General features: G+C 38.9%; 2 protein-coding genes across 3 annotated transcripts; one reads left to right on the top strand and one right to left on the bottom strand.

Moving 5' to 3' along the window:
- Window positions 1–794: 794 nt before the first annotated feature.
- LOC114276598 (uncharacterized) lies at window positions 795–1,274 on the top strand. The gene has a single exon (XM_028218383.2). It carries the CDS (start codon window positions 795–797, stop codon window positions 1,272–1,274), a length of 480 nt encoding a protein of 159 aa, XP_028074184.2.
- Window positions 1,275–14,008: 12,734 nt separating this feature from the next.
- On the bottom strand, window positions 14,009–18,881 carry LOC145789253 (cytochrome P450 704C1-like). Of its 2 annotated transcripts, none has more exons than XM_082916632.1 (5): window positions 18,293–18,881; window positions 17,215–17,505; window positions 15,917–16,255; window positions 15,035–15,235; window positions 14,009–14,489 (listed from the first exon to the last, which is right to left on the bottom strand). In XM_082916632.1, exons 1-5 carry the CDS (start codon window positions 18,812–18,814, stop codon window positions 14,286–14,288), a joined length of 1,557 nt encoding a protein of 518 aa, XP_082772758.1. In that variant the 5' UTR covers window positions 18,815–18,881; the 3' UTR covers window positions 14,009–14,285. The 2 variants fall into 2 exon arrangements, with proteins under 2 accessions (XP_082772758.1, XP_082772759.1); XM_082916633.1 differs by having other exon boundaries at window positions 17,221–17,505; window positions 18,293–18,879.
- Between the last annotated feature and the right edge of the window lie 4,164 nt (window positions 18,882–23,045).

The raw sequence follows: 23,045 nt of genomic DNA, 5'->3' as shown, positions 1-23,045 counted from the left end.
GATATGGGCATTATGAATTTTTAGTCATGCCATTTGGAGTAACAAATGCACCTGCCGCTTTCATGGACTTGATGAATAGGGTGTTCAAACAATTTCTTGATGAATTTATTGTTGTATTCATTAACGACATACTAATTTATTCTAAAAGTAGGGAAGAACATGAGAATCATTTGAGAACTACCTTACAGATTCTGAGAGAAAAGAAATTGTATGCAAAATTGTCCAAATGTGAATTTTGGCTTGACAATGTAGCATTTTTGGGGCATGTAATCAACAAGGATGGTATTTCTGTTGACCCGCAGAAAATTGAAACTATTGTGGACTAGCCTAGATTGACAAACATGTCAGAAGTTAGAAGTTTTCTAGGACTTGCAGGTTACTACAGAAGATTTGTGAAAGACTTTTCAAAACTTGCTATGCCATTGACCCAGTTGACCCAGAAAAATGTATCATTTGATTGGAACAATCAAAGAGAGTCTACCTTCCAAGAGTTGAAGACTAGGTTAGTAACTGCATCGATTTTGACTTTGCCTAATGGTGCCGATGGGTTCTAGATATACAGTGACGCTTCCTATAAAGGTTTGGGTTGTGTGTTAATGCAGAATGGAAAGGTAATTGTTTATGCCTCTCTACAACTCCGCCCTCATGAAAAGAACTACCCGACTCATGACCTTGAATTGGCAGTCGTGGTGTTTGCTTTAAAATTTTGGCGCCATTATCTGTATGGAGTAACTTATGAAGTATACACAGATCATAAAAGCTTAAAATATTTCTTCACCCAAAAAGAGTTGAACATGAGACAGAGGAGATGGTTGGAATTGATCAAGGACTATGATTTGCAAATTTTGTATCATCCAGGGAAAGCAAATACCATTGCAGATGCATTGAGCCGAAAATCTATTGGGAATTTGTCATGTTTGCTCACCGATTGGAGAGAGTTATCGTGTGACTTGGAGAAGAATGAAATTAAAATTGTGTTGCGTGAACAAGACGGGATCTCGGCTGTCATTTCTGCCCAACCTGCAATCATTGAAGAAATCAAAGAGAAACAACGTGAAGATGAGTTGTTAAAGAAATTTTTTGATGAAATTGACTCAAAACCAAGGCCGAGATTCGTGATTGAAAATGAAGTGCTGAAATTTCATAATAAACTTTGTGTACCAGATTGTTGTGAGTTGAGGAAACGTGTTATGACTGAGGCCCACAGTTCCAAATTTGCTATGCATCCAGGAAATACAAAAATGTATCATGACTTGAAACAAAACTTATGGTGACCTAGAATAAAGAAAAGCATTGCTAATTTTGTGGCCCGATGTTTGCACTGCCAACAAGTCAAAGCTGAACATCAACGACCTGCTGGATTGCTTCAGCCGTAGAAACTGTAGACCACCCGAACTCCGCTCCGCGCACGAGGGCGCGAATTGTAGTTCTAGCTACTATAGTTCGGACTCCTATCACGGTTCTGAATCTAATCTCATAAAGTGCAATGTAAGACTGACAAATCACCAAAGAGTCCAAATCTGACAAATCGTTTTGGAAAATCAATTTTAATCAAGAAGCGCCAAACATGGACTGCTTTGCCAGATTTCAGAGTCGCCACCGAAATATTTTATTTTGAAAAATTTAGTAAACCCTGACTCATGCCTAAGGCCACATGTCCGTCATCACCAAAGTTGCCTCAGCTCGGAAACTTGGGTACGAGAGGGGAAGGTCCTGAAATGAGCACCCTCGCTCGCCCGATCAAAGGATCGGCCTCTACTAACATGATATGTTGTTTTAAAACACATGTGTTCTTATTCCAGTTATTAATCTAATTTATTATGTGATGCGCACAACATACAAGTATAGACTAAATCACTCAATTTGGAACAAAACATCTCATGTTTGTTTTTCGAAAATGGTTTGAAAGATGCTACCCTCAAGTAGGCTAAGACGCGGATTTGCCACCCTCAAGTGGGCTTAGAAAAACATGATTTTGCCACTCTCAAGTGGGCTTAAAACGCACATTTTGATGAATTGTTCCAATTCAAGCAATGAAGCCTTCATCCACAGGTATTCATGCAGCTAATCACTTAAGCACATAGCCTCATGGCAAGCATGCTATCATGGCAGTCACTTACATGCATGCAAGGATGCTAAAGCATAAACACTCACAGTGTACTCCAAGCCAAAACAGAAGCTAGTTAGTAATCAATGCATGATCCTAGCTATGTTAAGATGCCTAATGCAACACATGCAAAATGCAGTTAAATAGGCTCGGCTATCTAAGATGGCATATGAATGAAAAAATTGATACATGTATTCAAATAGGTATTCAAATACAATGCAGTTTGAATGACGCGCCGAGCCCGGTGCATGCAAGACAAATGAATGATGCAAACATGCAAAGCATAAGGTATGCTAATTGAAATATGCCCTAAACTAACCATCAAAAGCGGATAAGTAAAATGGAGAAAGACGTGGGGTTGGAAGACATTCACACACACACGCACACCTATTACAGCATTTGCCCTCTCGACGGAGGGTCCGAATAAATAAGCGCTAACTAGCTACGCTAAGATAAACTACTTATTACAAATCAACTAATTAACTAATTTAGCTAATTAATTATTACAACGCAAATGAATTTGAATAACTAGCTAATCTAAGCTAATTAAATAAAAACCAAATTAATTAATTAAACACTTAACTAATTAATTACAAAATAACTAAGCTAATGAACTAGTTTAGCTAAGAAATTTAAATAGATGGCCTCAGGAAGCGAGGGGCATATGCATGCTCGGTCAGCTTCGCTCGGAAATCCACTACCATGCCTCATGATGCCTCTGTTTGCACTCTTTTAGACCTTTGAAAATCATGCCAACTTCCAGACTGCTTCTGTTTGATCTCAGGAACATACTGATGGATGATTGGCTAGAAGTGATGGCCATTGGCTAGTACTGGTGGCTGGTTGGCAGATTTGATGGCCGGTCAGCTTCTCTGGTGGCCGGTCGGCCACTGATTTCCTAAATTTCCTCCTTTTGCTACAGTAGAACACAAACAGAGGCATGGCAGTGTATTTGCAAGGAAATGTGTGTACCACCACACTCCTTATCATTTCTCAAGCTCAAAGAAGTGCGGTACTCGACTCTTAGGCCACCAACCGAGCATCGCAATGCACGATGGCCTAGAAGCCAGGTTTGTATAAGTCAATGAATGCACAAATAACACACAAGACTCAAGAGGCCTCCACCCTATCATGCACAATCAAGGGGGACAGCGACCGAGAAATGAGGCACGTTTCATCACTTTGAGTATGAAACGCCTCTCGTTTCTAGTGTTTGGATTAACGTCCGATCAAAACACATGCAATGCAACTCAAACATGTTATCTTGACATGTTTTACTTGGTTCAATTTTGTTTACTCATTTTAGATTACCAATCCATCCTTTAACCGGTTAAGTCCAAAAGTGAGAAGTCCTCTAAATGGAAAGACGGACTAAGCCACAAGCATCTTGAGCATGAAAGAAGCATCATGCTGTTGGTTAGTTGAAACCCTCAAGAAAAGGCTAAAACCAATAGGCATAAACGCCTCGATTTCATGCTCAAACCAACAAAGGGCTTAAAACCTCTTTCAAAGTGATATCACAAATGATGAATGGGATGCAATGACATATATTCCAACACTGAAATGGCATGCAAAATGACTTGAAATCATGCAAACAAACCATGTAATGCATGTTGAAAGGCTTAAGCATCAAAGCTAGTAAAGTGTATTACACTAGAGGCATGCAAGACAATGCTCAAATGGCCAAACCAGCCCCAAACAGGCCTCAAACATGCCAAAACAATGGCCAAAATGTACTGAGATGGTAACATGAAAAGCAAGAAAAATCATGTTCATGCATTGGCTCATAAACAAGGCATAAGGCTCAACTCTCAAACACAATTAAAGAGTGATAAACATGAGAGTATGACAGAGAAATATGCTCTAAAATCATGTGTGAAATGATGTCATGGCATGAAAACATCTCAAACAAAGCATGCTAGAGGCATCAAAACACAAGGCTAGCAAAGCCATTTGCACTATAGCCCTACAAGGCAAGCCTCAAAGGCCTAAGACCATTCAAAACAGTCTTAAAAAAAGTCAAAAAATTATCAAAAATGTGCTGGAATGGAGCCAATGCATGCTAAAATAATAGGCTGCAACATCAAGCATGTTAATCTAGTAAGCACGATTTGCACTACAAGTACAAAATGCAAGCAAGAAGTGACCAAATCAGCCAAAATCAGAGTTATAGGATGCCAAAACATCACCAAAAATGGGCTGAGACTAAGCCAACACATGCTAGAATAACAAGCTAACTCATTAGGCATGCAAGGCTAGCAAAGAGGATTTACACTACAAGTGTAAGGAGCATGCAACAAGTGATTGAACCAACTAAAAATAGAGTTATAACATGTTAAAAAATTCACAAAGACATGCTCAAACTAAGCTTCAAGAAGGGAGAAATACATGTTCATTTTATAGGCCAACAACACATGCTAACAAGACAAGAGGAGGGGGGGACCACCCCCTCCTATTTTGAGCCTCAAAATAAGTTTTTTACCAATGAAATTCCTCTGGAATTCAGAGGTTTTAAGGCCAAAATAAGTTGTTTGAAAAGCTTGAAAGATAGCTTGAAAGACCTTACAAGCCAAGGAGGACAATCCCCTAGCCAAACAAGGCACAAACCAATACTTTTAGGACTGAAAAACAGAGGGAAAATAGAGGTTTTTGTAGTTCAACACCATCCCAAAAACAGCCCCAAAGTAGTGTGAAATGATGGCCAAGCAAGCATGCAAAATAAGCTAAAAGGGAGAAAGTTCTTACCCTTGATGCACAGCTGCAAAACCAGCCCAAAATCTGAGCCAAAACCACCTTTTGGAGCTCAAACAAAGTCCCAAGGAATCTCATCCCAATGGTGGTCAAGTTTGATGAAGGATGCCTAGGCAAACTAGAAGTATTTCTCTACTTCAATAGGCCATACTTTTGTAACTGAGGTACATTATGCATAAAAATTGCTCAAATTTTTACTCTCCTCATGTATTTATCTTCTTTGATTTCATTTCTTCGTTTGAATGACTGTAATGATATCTTGTATAATGGCCAAGATAAAACTACTCGGTTTAGCTTGGTCGTATTAAATTTTCACAAATGTGAAGTGTACTTGGACATGCTGAGCTAATTTCTGCTTAGACAATACAAACGTAAAATAACTTTGCACTTAATGGGCTTAGCCAGTTCAAATATGGGGAAGTACAATGTCCCCCTGAGCAGATATCATCTCGGCAAAAAAAAGTAATAAGTTCGCTTTGAAATTAAATCAGTTCCTCCCTATCGGTTGAGCAAAATCAGCTCGGGGTGACGAGCAAAGTCAACTCGGTTTTAAATCAGAAGTTATATAAAACACCAAACTTTCTTCCCGGTCAAACAAAATCAGCTCGGGGGAGGTGAGCAAAATTATCTCGAATTCAGCGCGCAAGATCAACTCGGCAAAGGATGAGAAAAATCAGCTCAGAACAAGCGATCACAATTGGGGATAACACCAACTGTTAGCACAGCGGGCAAAGTTAGCCCGGATTGAGCAAAGTCAGCTCGGTCTTTTACCTTAAGCTAGTCTTAACTTTCTGCAAGGTGCACCATTGCAACTAAGGCTGAATTGCCCCTAGTACTTAGTAGCTTAACGCAACAATTTAATACAGGAAGGGGGGAAGGATAAACATAAGCACATAACATAGGAGAAATAAGTGGCTTTTTTCCATTGCTCGTCAAACATTACATATAATGCCAGTAGGCCAAGTTTGAATAAAGGAAAAAAAATTACATTTTAGAAGTAATGCAGTTTGAAGTTGGCCGTATTCCATGGTCTTGGGATAGCTTTGTTATCCAAGTCCTCCGGATGGTATGCCCCTTTGCTAGCCAGGCCGATTATCTTGTACGACCCTTCCTAATTTGCACCTAATTTGCCCTCTCCAGGGACCAGTGTGTTACATATCACTTTCCTCAAGACCCAGTCCCTAACTTTGAACAAACGTGGATGCACGGACTTATTGTATTTCTTGGAGAGCTCTTGTTGATAGGTCGCAATGTGAATTAGCGCCTTTTCTCTCCTTTCCTCAGTAAGGTCTAGCTCCAGTGCACTAGCTTCACTATTTAAGTCTGGCTCGAAGTTTTCAGATCGGGTGGTTGGCATGCAGATCTCCAAGGGTATGACCTCCTCCATGCCATAAGCTAGGGTGAATGGAGTTTCCCCGGTTGCGTGTCTTGGGGTAGTCCGATATGCCCAGAGTACGTTGTGGAGTTCCTCAACCCACCTCCCTTTGGCTTTCTCTAGTCGTTTCTTCAGCCCGTCCAAGATAGTCTTGTTTGAAGCTTCAGCTTAACCATTTGATTAAGGGTAGGCCAGTGTAGAATTGTAGAACTCAATCTTCAACTCTTTGCAAAATCCGCAGAAAAGTTTCCCATTAAATTGCATACCATTATCTGAGATGAGGGCCTTTGGGATGCCAAACCAAGTAATGACATTCTGCCAGACGAACTTCTTTTCATCTTTCTCCTTGATGGTAACCAATAGCTCGACTTCCACCTATTTGGTGAAGTAGTCAGTAGCGGCAATGAAAAATCTATGGTTACCCGGAGTGGTTGGAAGCGGGCCCACAATGTCTAACCCCTAAAGTGCAAATGGCCAAGGATTTGTTAAGGGGAGCAACTTTCTGGTCGGCTGGTGGATCTAGTGAGCAAATTTTTGGCACTTTTCGCATTTGTTCACATATTTCTGCGCATCGTCCTGCATGCACAGCTACCAATAGCCATAAGAAATTGCTCGGTACACCAGCGATCTGCCCCCAATATGGCTACCACACATGCCTTCATGAATTTCGAAAAGGAACGCTTCAACCTTGGTGGGGTGGATGAATTTCAGGTACGACCCAGTGAAGGACTTTTTGTACAAGGCACCAGATAGAGAAAGCCCAAACCACTCTGACTTAACCTTTATCTTGTTGGCTTCTTTTTTTTCGGAGAACAGGACTCAATCTTTTAGGAAGGTGATGATGGGATCCATATAGAATGGTCCCAGGTTGGTACAAAGTACTTCAGATGCCTCTAGTTCTTCAATGCTAGGCCGGGGTAAAAACTCGATCATCAGAGAGTTGGGAAAGGAGGTTTGCATAGATGCCAGGTTGGCTAATTTGTCTACCTGACTATTTTTCTCGCGGCTTATTTGCTCTATTCTTATGGCGGCAAATTTTTTGATCCCAACGCGTACCAATGCTTAATACTTGGCCATCCTTTCGTCCTTGGCCTCATATTCTCCAAAGACCTGATTGACCACCAGTTTGGAATCACTAAATACCAAAAGCTCTGATGCTTTCATTCACAGAATGCTCTTCAGTCCAGCGAGGAGGGCTTCATACTCTGCCTCATTGTTGGACTCTGGGAACCCAAGCGTGATAGCATGCTCAATGGTTAGACCGTCCGACGAAGTTATACAACCCCAAGCCCGGTACTATGTCTATTGGAGGCTCCATCAATGAAGAGCTTTCACATCTCGCCAATGAAAAATTTTCAACAGTTGGATAGGTTCTGAGAGTTTCTTAAGGCACAAGTCAGCTCTACATGGTTATCTAGCTTGTCGTTCGGTAGGTTGACCGGCTTTTCCTCTGCTCACTCAAGACTATCGCGCCTTTCTATTGCTTGTATCTCACCTCTTTTTTGCGGCATTAAAACCGATGGTTGTGCCAAATCCACACTAGCCAAATCAATAGGACAGACAGGGTGAGTCTCAGAGGCAAATTCCGCCACAAAGTTGGCCAAGGCTTGTGCCTTGATAGCTGTTCGCAGCTGAAACTTGATGTTGTATTACCCCAGCTCTACTGCTCATATCAAAGTTCTACCTATGAAATCCACCTTCTGAGAGAGCACCTTGAGTGGAAATTCGGTTAGCACTACTATTGTATGGGCATGGAAATAGTGCGCCAACTTTCTAGAGGCCATCATAAGAGCTAGAGCCAATTTTTCAAGCGGTGGATATCTTAACTCAACTGGGAGCAATGATTTGTTGACATAGAAAATAGAAATGTGTTGAATCCCCTTGGCTCAGACGAGCACCACGCTTACCACGTGCTAAGAAACGGCCAAGTATAGATAAAGCTCTTCACCTTGCTGTGGAGTGACCAGGATTGAGGCAAAAGAGAGACATGCCTTTAGGCCCATCAAAACGAAGTTGCATTCTTTATCCCATGAGAACTTGGCTTTCAAAGTCTTGAAAAAGGGCCTGCAACGATCTGATGACCGGCTGATAAATCTGTTCAACACTGCTGCTATTCCGGCAAGATGTTGCACATCTTTTGTGTGGAATTTGGTCGTTTCAACTCCTGGATTGCCTTGATCTATGAAGGATCAGCTTCAATTCCTCGGTTGGTGACCAAAAAGCTAAGAAATTTTCCAGTTCCTACTCCGAAAGCACACTTGGACGCATTTAAGCGCAGTCTATGGTGTTTGAGTATAGCAAACATCTCAGCTAGGACGGCGAGGTATTGGGACTCATCTGTGCTCTTCACTACCATATCATCAATATAGGCCTCCATAGTGCGGTCAAGGAAAGGGGCAAACATTTTGGTCACCATTCTTTGAAAGGTGGCTCCGGCGATTTTGAGGCCAAAGGGCATAACCTTGTAGTAGTACAAGCCTCTTGGAGTGGTGAAGGATGTGATCTCTCTGTCTAGCTCGTACATGGCTATTTGGTGGTAGTCGCGGTATACATCTAGGAAGCTAAACCTCCGGTGACCAGCTATAAGATCCACCAGCTAATCAATCCTTGGGAGTGGAAAGCTATCCTTCGGGCAGGCACGGTTGACTGTCTTGTAATCGACACATACCCTCCATTTCTCATTCTTCTTTGGCACTACCACCGTGTTAGAGATTCAGCTGGGGTATTGCATTTCTTCAATTGCCCCAGTCTCTAGAAAGTTTTTGACCTCATTTGCCATTACCTCAACATGGTGTAAAGCCGAGCGCCGAGTTCTTTAGATGACTGGCCAAGCGTTTGGAAAGACATTCAACTAATGAAAAATGAAGTTTGGGTCGACAACAGGCATATCGTAAGGTGTCCACGCAAAGACCTCAATATTGGAAACCAGAAAGTTGACGTAGTTCAACCGCTCAGTGCTAGACAATGGCAAGCCCAAGAGAAAGAATTTGCTCGGATCATTCTCATCAATCCGAACTTCCACCAAGTCTTCAACTAAATTTTCTTCGGCTTTTCTTCACACATCTCCCAGGACCTCCTTGCCTTCTGGTTCTTCTATCATCTGTACAAAACCTTTCATTGCCCGGCTATCGTTAACCGTGACGAAACATTATTTTAACATGACTTGGTCTCCCCAGACTTCTTCAATTTGCCTGGTCGGGCCAGGAAAGCGCATGACTTGGTGATAAGTGGAAGCCACTACTTACATGGCGTGCAGCCAACCCCTTTCGAATATCAAGTAGGTAGATGGGACCTTTAGTACCCAGAACTCAACCTGCTTTGTGATGGACTCCGCTTTGACCGGCAATATGATCTTCCCAATCGGCCATTCCGGTTGTGAGTTAAAGCCGACCAAAGGAGAAGTTACTGGAGCCAAGTCTTTGTCCCCCAACTTCATTTGCATGAATGCATCGTAGTACATGATCTCGACCGAACTGCCTTGGTCGATCAAAATTCGCTTGATGTAAAAATCCCTGACACGAAGCGTCACTACCAAGGCGTCGTTGTGCTTGAAAAGGTCATGATGCCGTGTACCTCAGTCTTCCCCTTCTTCACGGTGGGCTGAACAAATAGCACTTCCCTCATGTTCTCAGCCTTCTTAATCATTCCCCTAAGCTCGCATACTCAAGGCGGTTTTATGATATCGTGAATAACATTGATAACTCCTTGAGGCGCTGCGTCTAGGACATCTAGCCCATTTAGCTCGACTTGTCCTTATGGAGTGGCCCTCATACCTCCATCTATGTACTAGTCCAAGTGTCCAGCCGCAGCCAGCTCTTTTACGTGTCGTTTCAACGGCACGCAGTCCTCCATGCGGTGCTCCCTTTCTTCGTAGAAAATGCAGCAGTACCTTGAGTTGAAGTCCCTCTGTGCATTCCCTAATTTTGCTGGCCAACGGACATATGGCTCACCTCGGATTTCACTGAGGATGCGATAGATTGGAATCTTAAAAACAATGGTGATGCTGATCCATGCCTTCAATTTTTTCTTGGCATCTTCCTCTTCGTTGCGAGGAGCATTAGTCCAGTTATTCCTACGGCCTTTATTTCCATCATTGAGGCTAACACCACAATGTTGTTCTCTAGCTCGGTTGTTAAGGCGGTTATCCTCTTGCCCCATCGAGTGAACTTTCCCTGCCACACGTTTGTCCGCCACAACCTGTTTGCCTTCTCGGTTGCAATTGCGGTTGCGGTTGCGGCATCACCCTCAACTCGGATGTGCTCGTTAATCCGTTGCATCAACGATTCCATGGTTGTGGGCTGGTGCATCGTGAGGGAGTCTCACAATCTATGTCTGACTAGTAAACCTCGCTTGTATTGGGCGATTGCCAAATTAGTGAGGCAATCGAGGATCTTATTGTAGGTCTCCCAATACTTGGCATTGTATGCCTTCAAAGAAATGCCCGATTCCATCTTAATACCTAGGAAGTAGTCGACCTCCTTCGGTGTTCTAGTATTGGTCTTGAATCTAGTGACGAAGGCTTCCACTAGTTGCTACCACCCCTAGATACTCCCCTCCAGGAGCCTTTCGAACCACTTCAGGCCCAACTCTCCCAAACTTGCTAGGAATATGAGACACATCAAGGCATCATTGGGCCGATGGCCTGCCATTACTTGCCAATAATGACTAATGTGCATGTACGAATCGGTCTTGCCATCATAGAGCGTGAACTTAGGTTGATAGAATCCGGCCGGGAGAAGCGTACTCTTAATCTCTAAAGACTGCGGGGTGGCGGTGAGTCTTGCCAAGTCTCTATCCATCAGTGCTGGAGCCACCGTTCTGGGTGGCGGCATGGCCACTTCCTCACTGCAACAGATTCTGGGACTTAGCCTTTGCAGCGCCTACACTCTTTGGGCCTCTCTGCGATGTGCTCATTCCTTCAAGACGTCCCTTAAGTCCTCCGAATGAGCGGAGTAAGAGTATCTCGACGTCATCGACGGACGTGAGGGACAGTAGTTATTGTCACGCATGCAAGATTTCTCTATCGATGGGTCGGAATCGCCAATGCCGTAGCTCCTGGTGATGGAGAGAGAGGGTGTCTCCCGTTGGTGCTAGCTGCCTGAGCGACGGGGTTGGGTGCGCTCACTGTGGTTTCCCAATCCAGCAACACCCTTCCCCTTGATTTGTCGTTTCAACGTCTCCATTTCAGCCGCCATCTTCCCAATGAGGGCATCCTGGTCTTTGAGTTTGTGCTCCATGCTTTAAGTATACAATTCTCCTCACCGCTGGGGCCCCTCAGGACTCTGCGAATGGTCAGTGCTCCTAGCACTTTTGTCTCATGCATCTCTAGGTAGCCCTCTAAAGGAGGTCTCTAGACCTGCTATGCTCGTAATGGCAGGAGGGTCATCTCTTCTCCGGATTGACTATGGAGTGATACCGTCGACGACGGACAGCGGTGTTTCGTCGATGTTCGCCATGGAAAACAGCCCAAAAAGCTTGTAGAGTAAGGTTTGTCTATCAAAGAAATTCCCACAGACGGCACCAATTGTACGGGAGAGAAATATTTGCCTTGCTCCGTACCTCCTTGCTACCAAGCTCATCGCACTCCGTTAGAACTCCGTCACGCTGTAAACAAAATGAAAGTGAGCTACCCGGCGGGTGGTTTTTTCGGAAAACCCTTCCGATGGTCAAGTTAGCATTTTTAGAAAAGAGAGAAGGCAGAGCACTGTAGAGAGAGAGAGTTGCACAAAATTGCTTACCTCCAACATCTACATGCTCCTCTTTTTCAAGGCTGGCCATGTAGTCTCAGAGATTGTGGGCGCACTACCTTTGTTGTCCTTCTTTAGACAGGCAGATGTGCTCCCCTCTACATTTCTTACACGTGTAGAGACCAAAACTACCAAACAGTATTTATCGTACTGCCAAACGGTATTGACGCATACCAGGAGTAGATTCCTCTCTTCTCGTTATTGGTCCACATAGAATACTAGACCAAGCTATCACTTGGATCAAACCCAAAACACTGTCTCTAAACGCTCCACTACTGAGCTGATCCAAAACGGCCATCAAGTCGTAGCACAGCCATGGCACACTGCGTGTTCTACGTGGACGCACTACGCCGCACCTGACCTGGCCGATCTGGTAACGTTGAAATGATCCTTTGGAACCATGATGCCAAGAAATGGCCCGACGCAGATCCAGGTTCTGTACCACGATAGGTCGGCCGAGATAATTCCACGCAGCACCAAACTCCGAGTTGTTGCCGCTTGGCCCAGCCCATGTTCCTTTGGGTCAGCCCAACACCATGTCCCGTGTTGGCGTAGTTCAGCCCAACACCATATCCTGTGTTGGGGTAACTCGGCCCACTATTCAACACAAATCTTCCTCTCAATCAATTGTCTAGATATAGTTTCTATAATTTTCTTTCGATTGAATGTGTTTCGAGAGAGGCCATAACCCATGAGGAAGAATTTTGGATTGTTGGGTTGGTGGGAAAAGTGCATACATGAATAGGTATAACATGACATTTGAGATGATTAAGAGAGGAGTGACCCATGGCTCTATAGGTGCATGGATTGGATTTTTTTTTCTCTTCCTTCTAAACCAGTAAATATAGAAATCTTAGTAGAAATTTTTGTCAAACAAAAATGGAAACCTTTAGAAACCTGCTAGAAATCTAATTGAATATTTCACCAATTCTAAATTTAAACGAACAGGAAATTTAGAAATCGCTGTAGAAATTTCTGTCAAACAAAAATGGAAATCTTTAAAAACCTACTAAAAATTTGATTGAATACTTCCTTGATTCTAAATTTTGGAGTGTTTATTAAAAAAAATTGACTTATTTCTAATTATATATTTCCAAAAATGTTTTCAAAATATACATAATAGTTTCCAAGAACTTCCTACATGTCTGGTTGAAATTTCTTAAATCACTCTCCAAGGACATTTTTTAAACATGTTCAAAAGAATTTATATATGTACACATATATATTCCACAAATCTCTCAACAAAAATTTACAAAAAACTTCAATAAGTTTCTTAGTAGTTTCTGCAATGTTTTTATAACTTCAGTTTTTTTTTTTTTTTTTTTTTTTGAAAAAGTTACTCTAAATTTTCGAAAGAATCATATTTCTCTTGCCATATTGAGTTCCTCGGACTTGTTTAGGGATGTGTTTGGATCAAGAATTTTGAGTGAGAATTTGTGAAGGGAAATGAAAAATCGAAGGGAAAAATTTAAGGTTGGGAGTGGAAGCAGAAACGAGACCCCTGTAGGAGCCTTTACGTTTGGGAGCAGGAGTGACGTTCCCATTAGAGTTTTCTACTACTAAGTACATAACCCAATGAAAATCAAATCAAGGAATGTCTTTTAGAGGACGAGTAATTATCCTGTCTTTCGAGAATTCTAGATTAGCGGGTGTGCCCAATCAATATTAGGAGGCTAAAATATAATTACATGGCCCAAAAAATAAGAAAATAATGGAGAAATCACAAGATACCATTGGACTGGCATGTAGCCACGTGGTGTTCCGGACTTATGTGATAATTTCCAGACACATAGAGGCCTGTTTGGAGGCGAAGAATTGTACAAGGCACTAGATACTTTTATGCAGCCTTGTTAGTGTGCCTAGTGGTTATCTCCAAACAAGGACACACCTACCTACTGTGGTTAAACCATTATAATCCCTGTGATATATGCATATATATAAAAAAAAATTCATGGCAATAAATATTCTCTACTTATTTTTCTATTTCCAACTACATTTACAGTCTCATCACAATTGCATCTTGGAGAATTGGCACCAAAGATTGGCAAAATTTCATAACATCCCAAAAACTCGTGCATTTACATGAATAGTTTACATCAGAAATCATTGTTTCGTTTGGCTCTATGTAGACCTTGGATTTACATAAATAAAAGCACTGAAAACATAATGGTTCACTAACATGATATTAGTTCTTTCAGTTGAACACAAAATCTAATCGCATAGTACCAGACACAACTCTCTCATATAGAGGTGGGACTCCCCTCATTGTTATCGGTTTTTGTTGTCTTAGATTTTTTCTTAGTTTTTACATTTCGGCATTTTTGAAACCTGTTCTTGGAACTGCAGAGAGATGAAGACCTCCATTGATGTGAAGTGTGAACATGGTTTTATAAGTCACATTTTTGGTTTCATCGGCTAACTTGAACCGGAAGAATCGGAGAAGAGCAGTTGACATAATCTTCATTTGGCGATAAGCAAAGTCTTTCCCTAAGCAGATCCTAGGACCTGCCTGCAAATCACAAACACAACCACAAATATTTGGTAAGGGCATGTTCAATTTACAATTTCTTCCTTTTATATTTACAAAAATTTTGAAAATTGTGTAATAAAAAATGCGTTGGAAATCTATTTTCATTTTCAAAAAATTATAAACAATTTAAAAAATTGACTACACTCTTTTAACCACACAAAAAAACAAAAAACAAAAAAAGGAGTTGGTTTCACTTGTTTAGTTTCATAAACAGAAACCATCTCCATTGACAATCTCCTCTAGTTGACATATTACCTTCGGCCACCATCTCCAACTAGAAACACCTCTGAACACCACCTCTTGTTGAAAACCACCTCCCGTCATAAACTACCTCTAGTCACTCAGCAACCAGCAACCACCTTTTGCTACTACCTCCCTTTGACAACCACCTCAGACCACCCCTCTTACTTGTTTTTAAAACATGTTTAAACTTAACATGTTCATATTTTTGTTTTTGCCAGAAATAAATATAAGCATGTATAATCTTTTCTGTAAACAAAAAAAAAAGTAAACTGTAAACGCACATGAAATGCAATGAATTTGAACGGTGATTCAGGTTGGAAAACACCATTGTTGAGCCATCTTTCAGGTCGGAAATCTTCTGCATCATCTCCCCAAATGTAAGGCATCCTGCCCATGGCATAGGCCATGTAGTAAACCCCATCTCCCTTTTTCAGTTTAAATCCATCTGGAAGAATGTCATCTGTTTCTGCACACCTCCCATCCTTAAAAAGTACAAGTATACACAGCACAAAGTACAAGTCAATATCACCATTGTGTAAAACTGAAAAGATAGAGCTAATGAGGCAAAAATGGCAGAACAGAACCATCAGAATGGAAAAAAAATTTATGTTAGTCAGTTGTAATCGTCATGTGAAAGGACAGTTTGGTCTAACAGTAAGACTTGTCGTTAGCATCCTTAGGCTATGTTTGATTGTCGAATTAAGTTGGGTGGCATTATTGCCTGATCATGAAACTTCCAGTATGTGATGTGCAACCTTGAAAATGACCAAGAAAACAAAAACTAAATTATAGAATTATCCATAAACTCAATCCATTCATGAAAGAAAACCACCCACTGCCCATCAAAACTCAATCCCTAATCTAAAATTTATGTGGTTTTGACATTTATTGCAGTATTGAATTCCAAAAATCACCCAAGTCTCCTACTTTAACCGGGTCAAAGTGGACCCAAATACAAATACTGGGTCAGACCTATGGACCCGAACAAGTGATAAGCATCATCTGGGTTGAATTCAAGACACCCACTGTCCAAAAATTTGAAACACCAAGAAAAACAAAGAAATTATCATGCCATACAATTATCTACAAACATATATATATATATATATATATTGTTTTGAAGAACAAACAAAGAAATCTCTGAGGTTTTGGGGATAATTTACCAAAGGGGCAGCAGGATATAGTCTTAATGTCTCTGTCAATGCTGAGTGAAGGTAATGCATTTTCTCAAGTACTTCATCGGTTAAACTTGTGGTGAAATCATCCATGGTAGAAACATACCCCTGACTACTGGTAACTTCTTTCACTTCGCGTGCAATTTTTTCCTGTATCAGTGGATTCTTGCATAGAAGGTAAAAGAACCACGAAAGAGTGTTTGCAGAGGTGTCTTTGCCAGCAATCATAAAATTTAGGATTATATCTCTTAGATATTGATTGTTCATCCCTTCTGGATCCTTCTTGCTCTCCTCCAAAAACCTCGAGAGTATGTCCTCCTTGCCATTCTTGTGATCATGAAACAGTAATAACTAAATCAGTAACCAAAAGCATGAAAATACTATAAAATTAGTACTCACTAACCGTGAGGGTGATTAGCACATTTCATGAATTCAAAATCATTTCATTAAAACCTAAAATATTTGGATTTAGAAACCAAATCATCTAGAACTAACCCATTGCAAACAAGCCTCTACTATAAATGATAGTGTCGTATAGTCCTTAAAATTTCCTGATATTGCTGCCATCTCAATCATTGATTAGAGGTTGAATCAATCATTAGAAGAATAATTAGGCCAAAAAGGATGATGCATGTTGGAAAAATGAAACTTCTATCAGAAAGAAGCAAGTGAAAGACTTTCATAAAAGTTCTTGTAGAATCAAGAATGGAGTTTTGGTTTTGTACATGCCTGATCATAAATTAATAACTACATGTAATTCCCAAAATAATAATCATAACAATCTTAATTGCTTCAAATTTTCTATTTTTGGAATGGAATATTTTTATCTCCGTGAATAGGGTTTTGGATTATAACTTCATTTCATGATATGATTCAAATGCTATGAAGTCAAAAGAGGCACCCAAAAAAATAGAATGTTTATAAGTGTTGAATCTATTTTTTTTTTTTTTTTAAATCTTTTTTAATAAAAGGAACTTTCTAGAAAAATCTTAATTCAAAATGGATTTGTCTAAATCCCGAAATTAAGCATTCAATTTTTTTCCCCAAAAATAGTAAATTTTATAATTTGGAGACCAAAACGATAGAATTTGCCCAAAACCCAAGTCACTGCGACATAGTGAGTTGTACAACTATTTCAGATCGAATATGGGTGTTTCAGGTTTCACATGACAACTTTAGAAAATTAGCGTTAGCATTTTGTCATCAAACAATCAAACTGCTCCATAAACTTGATGTCAATCACTGTACCGTCTAGAACTAGTAATAATAAAGATGGCAGTACTAACACTCACACAGTCCTGTTGCATTTCTATCTGTTTCCTCTTGGTCCTGATTAAATTGTTCGTGAAATTGTTGATGAGTTTCACATTCTTCTGAAGGGAAGCTTCGGATCCAATGTTGAGGAACTTTTTCAGCTTCCAAAATGGATCGACATAGCGCCAATAGACCAACGCGTTTGAATCATCAAAGGCCTTGATGAAATCACTGCCCTCTTTGCTTGATCCTTCAAGGCAATTCAATTCCACTCCAAAACCTACTTTGAACATGGAGTCTAAGGTACATTTCATTAGCAAATCCTGCAAGAACACATTTAGATTTCATTTCAAGGCTCAATCATTACTGGAAAGTATGGTGCAGGAATGTTTCAGCTAACTGCATAGATTAGCTCCGCTGATATCTTTGAGCTCTGCTTTTTGTTTTTTGTTTGCTCAAAAATCTTATGAAACAATATAATGGTGTCAGAAAAAGGGCAACCCAACGCATGAGGCTACTGGTAAAGCGGGTTTTAGGTAAGGCAAAATTTTGATCATCAAAATGCTCTGCTGACTTTTCACTTGGATGAAATAATACTCTTGAATCATATTGTGGACCTTGATTGTCAAAATAGTTCATGTGTAATATACTCTTCCTACAGAGCTCTACTCTCTATGCCTAAAGATAAAAATTATCATGCTATTTATTGTGGGTGCATCTCGAATTTGATGCAGTATCTGTGTTCGTGTTTATTTTGATCCGGTTTGCTATTTTTGAATCCTTTTATTGTGGCTGCATCTCTACCTTTATAATGAAACTCCTATATCGTTCTTGAGTCATGGACGGAGACTTGCTACCGAATTACGTAAATCTTTGTGTGCTTGTGCGTTTGTTATGCTTCAGTTTTTTCTTTGCCGTAATAGTTTTGAAACTAGCATCATTTGTAAAGATAAAATTCACACAATAATCACTTAGTTTACTGTTTTCATTTTTCATTTTTTGTCATCAAAGTGATGGTGTTTTCTAACTTCTCATTGTTTTTGTTTTCTAAAAACACAAAAAACAAAAACAATTCATTTTTGGACTGCTTAATGGTTTCAGATCACCTACTTGAACATCAAAAACCTGGTTGGCCACCGTCAATTCGAAAACAGTTTTAACCAATTTGGCAGCATTTTTTCTGAAAACATCACAGCTGAAATCCCTCAACACCCTAGTAGAGAACTCAAAGCTTGCAAGCTTCCTCTGCTGCTTCCACTTCTCACCATCCACTGCAAAAATCCCTTGGCCAAACAAGTCCTGCATGATATCTTGGTTGTACTTGCCTTTGGAATATTTGTCAAAGTTGGTTTTGAGTATGTGCTCAATGTTTCTTATATCAGTTGTGTATATTTGACTTTGGTCTGGGGCGAGAAGCCGAAAAGTCCGGCAAGTTTTGGCAAGTTCTGTTTGGTAGTCATAGAGTTTGTTGAAGTAGAAGAGCTGATGAAATACAGTTCCAGTCACAGGATGGTATTTTGGGTTTTTTATTGATTTGCCAATGAAGATTTTTAGGGTTAGAGATGAGAAGGCAAGGAAGAGAAGTGTTAGTGCAGTTGCTATGAAGGTGAAGATGGCATAGAGGAAGTCCATCTTTGTGTGAGGTTTGTGAAGAGGGGAGACTGATCATATCATTGACTTAATGGATATATATAGAGCAGTGTTAGAACCACATAAATAATCACAGATGTAAGACAAGAGCACGTATTAGATCTCACCCCTTGTTTCACATATGTGATCTTTTTGTGTTCTAATTTTGTGTTTTTAGTGTTTTTCAATTACAGAATTGATTACTGAAAATATAAGTATAGCAATTTAAGTGAAAAAAAAATTTTAGTGACGGGCTACACAATCAGGGCCGGCCCTGAGTTCGTCAGGGCCTAAGGTGAATTTCGAAAATGGAAGTCCTTTTATATTAAAAAAAAATTTATGAATAAAACGATAAGTTATAATTTTTTTGTTTATTTGTAACCATAAAAAAATTTACTTACACATATAATCATTAAAATTATAAATAAAACAATTTAATAAAACAAAATTAGAACAAAAAAATCAAGAAAAAATTATTCAATTAAAATTGATAAAGACCTAGGTAAAAAAAATTGAGCAAAATTATTTATTCCACTAAAATCTAATAGATAAAGAAGGTAAAAATAAAAAATAAAAAAAATAGGGCCCATATATTGTATGTATTATTTTTCTTGAGCTCAAACACTTTTTTTTTAATATATATTTTCATTTTAAGAAATATAGACCAAACTGCACTTATAAATAAATATGGAGTAAATCATACATGGACCAAAAAAAATATTTTGGGGTCCTTTAAATTGATCCTAAAACTAAAAAAAAAAAAAACAATGAGCCTATAATATTTTACCAAATTTAGGAGCTCTATTTTTGGGCCAAATTTAGGGGCCCTATGTTATATATGTTTATATGTTTTACTAAATTTAGGGGCCCTATTGTTTTTTATTTATTTATTTATATATATTTTTTCATTTTAATAAATATGGGCCAAACACATTTATAAATAAATGTGGGCTAAATTATACATGGGCCCAATAAAACATTTGGGGCCCTTTAAATTGATCTTAAAATCAAAAAAAAAAAAAAATTGAACCTATAACAATTTTTTAAATTTGGGAGCCTATTTTTGGGCCAAAATATGGGGCCTAAGGCACAAGCCTTATCTGCCTTAGGGCAGAGCCAGCCCTGTACACAATCTGATGTATGTAATTATTATTATTTTTTGTGACTGATAGGAATCGAGAAGTGGAAAAACTAGTTCCATTTGCACTTGGGACAATTTTATTTTTTTGAAGGATCATTGATATATACGACTAATTTTGTGATTGGTTGTGTTTAAATATATGCATATATATATATATATATATATTAACCGTAAATATATGCATATAGGAGCCAATAATTTTAAGAAAAATGATTAAGACCTCTAAAAGAGGAGTTTTAAAAGAGTATTAAATTGCATTTTTCCTCTTTATATTTTATCTTTTATATTGCAAATTTAGCTTTTATATAAAAAAAAAAAGAGTTTGATATGTTTTGTGGTATTTTTTTTTTTTTTTCCCCAATATGAGGGTTGTATATATAGTTGTTTGTTTTTCCTCTAGTTTGAGTTTGGTGACTATTGGATTTTCTACCCAATATGAGGGTTGTATATATAATTGTTTATTTCTTTTCTAGTTTGAGCTTGGTGACTATTGTGTTTTCTATCTAATTTTCCTATTGTTGGACTTTAGTTATCTAGTTTGATATAATATTTTTCATATTTATAAAAATTTTCACTGATTGAGAAAAAAATATAATATATATATATATATATAAATCAATTAAATTGTACAGTTGTCATGTTGTGGGCTCACTTTAAAAATTTAAATCACTCATCTTTTATGTCCCACTAAGATGTATGATTAAATATCAATAACTACGTGATCGAATCACATTTATTTTTAAAAAATGATTAGTTTTGATAATATACCATCTATTTATTTTAAGACAAATCTAATTTTCTTACAGGAATAATCATCTTGGTAGGACTTACAAGTGATAGTTTGGATCACTAAGGTAGGCCCAAGCGAGGCAAGATGGTCCTTAACTTTATATGAAACTATGGCTGAGATCCTAGTGGTCATTTTGATTTGCAAAAGATTAGGCAAGATAATTTATTTCCAGATATTCAAGATTTTTTTGTCATTTACACTAAAGAGTTATCCCATCTACAGTTAGGGGTGTGTACGGTGTGGTTCGGATGGTTTAAGAGTAAAATTACAAACTAAATGGCGGATTGACAAATTACGATTTGGGCAGTTTTAGGCAAATTGAATAATATTTTAATCAATTATCAAATATTTGCATAATATATAATACTAATTTGCATTATATTTTTTATATATGTAACACAAACTAATTTTATATAATATGAATCATATATATAATACTATTTTGTAACAATTTTCACATCTTAAATTTTTTGTACACTGATTTTTACTTTGATATTTTCATTAGAAATTAAAAAATATATGTGTATTAACTACAGTGGAGCGGAGCGGTTTGAAAGGCGGATTATAAATTTGAAAGTTATTCTGCGGTTAGCAGATAGAACGGTGCGAATTGATACAAATCGGTGCGATTTTAGCAAATTAGGCAATATATTACATAGTCTTATCTACACTCCCTCTATGCTATCCTACGTTATCTTGGCATGCACAAGATAAAAAGGAATTACACTATAAAGGCCCAAGAAAAGTGTAGACCTAAGCAAGTCTGCTCAGTCCAAACAAAAAAAATCCAAAACTAATAAAACCGACCAAACTAATCAAGTATATCAAATGAAATCGAACTTGAACCACAAACGGATCCCTGACAAAAGGTTGATCGTCCGATCAAGGGATATTCAACGGTCAACGACGATTGCAAGTTGGCCACTACTAAAGTGATCACTGACAAAAGGTCGATCGTCTGATCAAGGGAGATTTGATGGCCAATAACGATTGCAAGTTGGCCACTACCAAAGTGATCACTAACGAAATGTTAATTGTCTGATCAAGGGAGATCTGACGACTAACAACAATTGCAAGTTGGGCTACTACCTAAGTGATCTCTGATAAAAGGTTGATTGTCTGATCAAAGAGATCTGATGGCCAACGACAATTGCAAGTTAGCCATTACCAAAGTGATTCTTGACAAAAGGCTGATTGTTCGATCAAGGGAAAGCCAACAACGATATAATCAACGACAAAAGGGAATCAACTAAACAGGTAAACGAACACAACAAATAATACAAGAACTATCACATAACCACATTTACATAGTATCACTTTCTCTAGATAGTCATGTCCGATCTAAGTGTTAACTTAATCGTTAGAGGGTTTTCCTGACCTATCTAGGTTGGGGGTTGTCACGACCCAAACCCGCCCCTATAGGTTTAGCATCGTAACCAGCCAGTAATCCTTGGATTACCAAAAGCCTCTGATTTGAATATCATAAAATATAAGGGACTACGAAACCAAATATATAAAATACAATGTCCATAGAGCTATGTAGACATACATGAGACATAAAATTTAAAACTTATACACATTATATATGTTGTCAAACTTCCATGCGTCACGCTTCACCATACAAAAAGCATCATAAGGGACTTAGCCCTATGTACATATATCCAAAAACAAATAAAGACCAAAACATCCTTAACATAAGTCACAAAACTTGACTTTTTCCAACGAAAATCTCCTCGGGAGGCATAAAAGGCTGATTCACAAAACTCAACTCTAGGCCATCAACTCAGGGCCTGGTCACGAGCCTGATCACCTACATACATAATATAAATAGTGAGCGAAAGTCTAATAAATAATAACAGAGTAAAAGGATTAAATAAATGATATCCCATATCAGATTCAGAAAACAAACTTTATAACAAAAACATATTCATAATCATATTCTTATCCAAATCTTATACAGAAATCAAAATTCATGCTTAATCATACATAGTACATCGATTAGCGCTGACAGATCAAATACAGAGCATAATGGGTCATGCTTGCCAATTTCAATAAGGAACCTCCAGTACCGAGAACTTGTAATGTACTTGAGCCACGGTATTGTTACCCCCGGGAGAGACCCACAAGACCACGGTATTCTTACCCCGGGCAAGGGCCATGAAACCACAGTATTATTACCCCTGGGTATGGGCCTTGTGCTCATAGACCATGGTATTGTTACCCCTGGGCAAGGGCCTTGTGCCAAGGATGCCACGAATACTTGTCAAAATTGGAATCATTTATTATACTAAACATAACATGTC

This window comes from Camellia sinensis, chromosome 2 (assembly GCF_055761805.1).
Source record: "Camellia sinensis isolate YWXY chromosome 2, ASM5576180v1, whole genome shotgun sequence".
NCBI classification, from domain to species: Eukaryota; Viridiplantae; Streptophyta; class Magnoliopsida; order Ericales; family Theaceae; genus Camellia; species Camellia sinensis.
Note: the sequence above shows the minus strand (reverse complement) of the source record. Positions and strands in the feature narration are given on the sequence as shown.

Coding starts and splice junctions, on each gene's coding strand:
- LOC114276598 (XM_028218383.2), top strand. CDS start 795: ATGAGACAGAGGAGATGGTTGGAATTGATCAAGGACTATGATTTGCAA.
- LOC145789253 (XM_082916632.1), bottom strand. CDS start 18,814: ATGGACTTCCTCTATGCCATCTTCACCTTCATAGCAACTGCACTAACA. Junction 17,506..18,292: donor ACCAGGTTTTTGATGTTCAA/GTAGGTGATCTG, acceptor GTGTTCTTGCAG/GATTTGCTAATGAAATGTAC. Junction 16,256..17,214: donor TGCAACAGGACTGTGTGAGT/GTTAGTACTGCC, acceptor CATGATCACAAG/AATGGCAAGGAGGACATACT.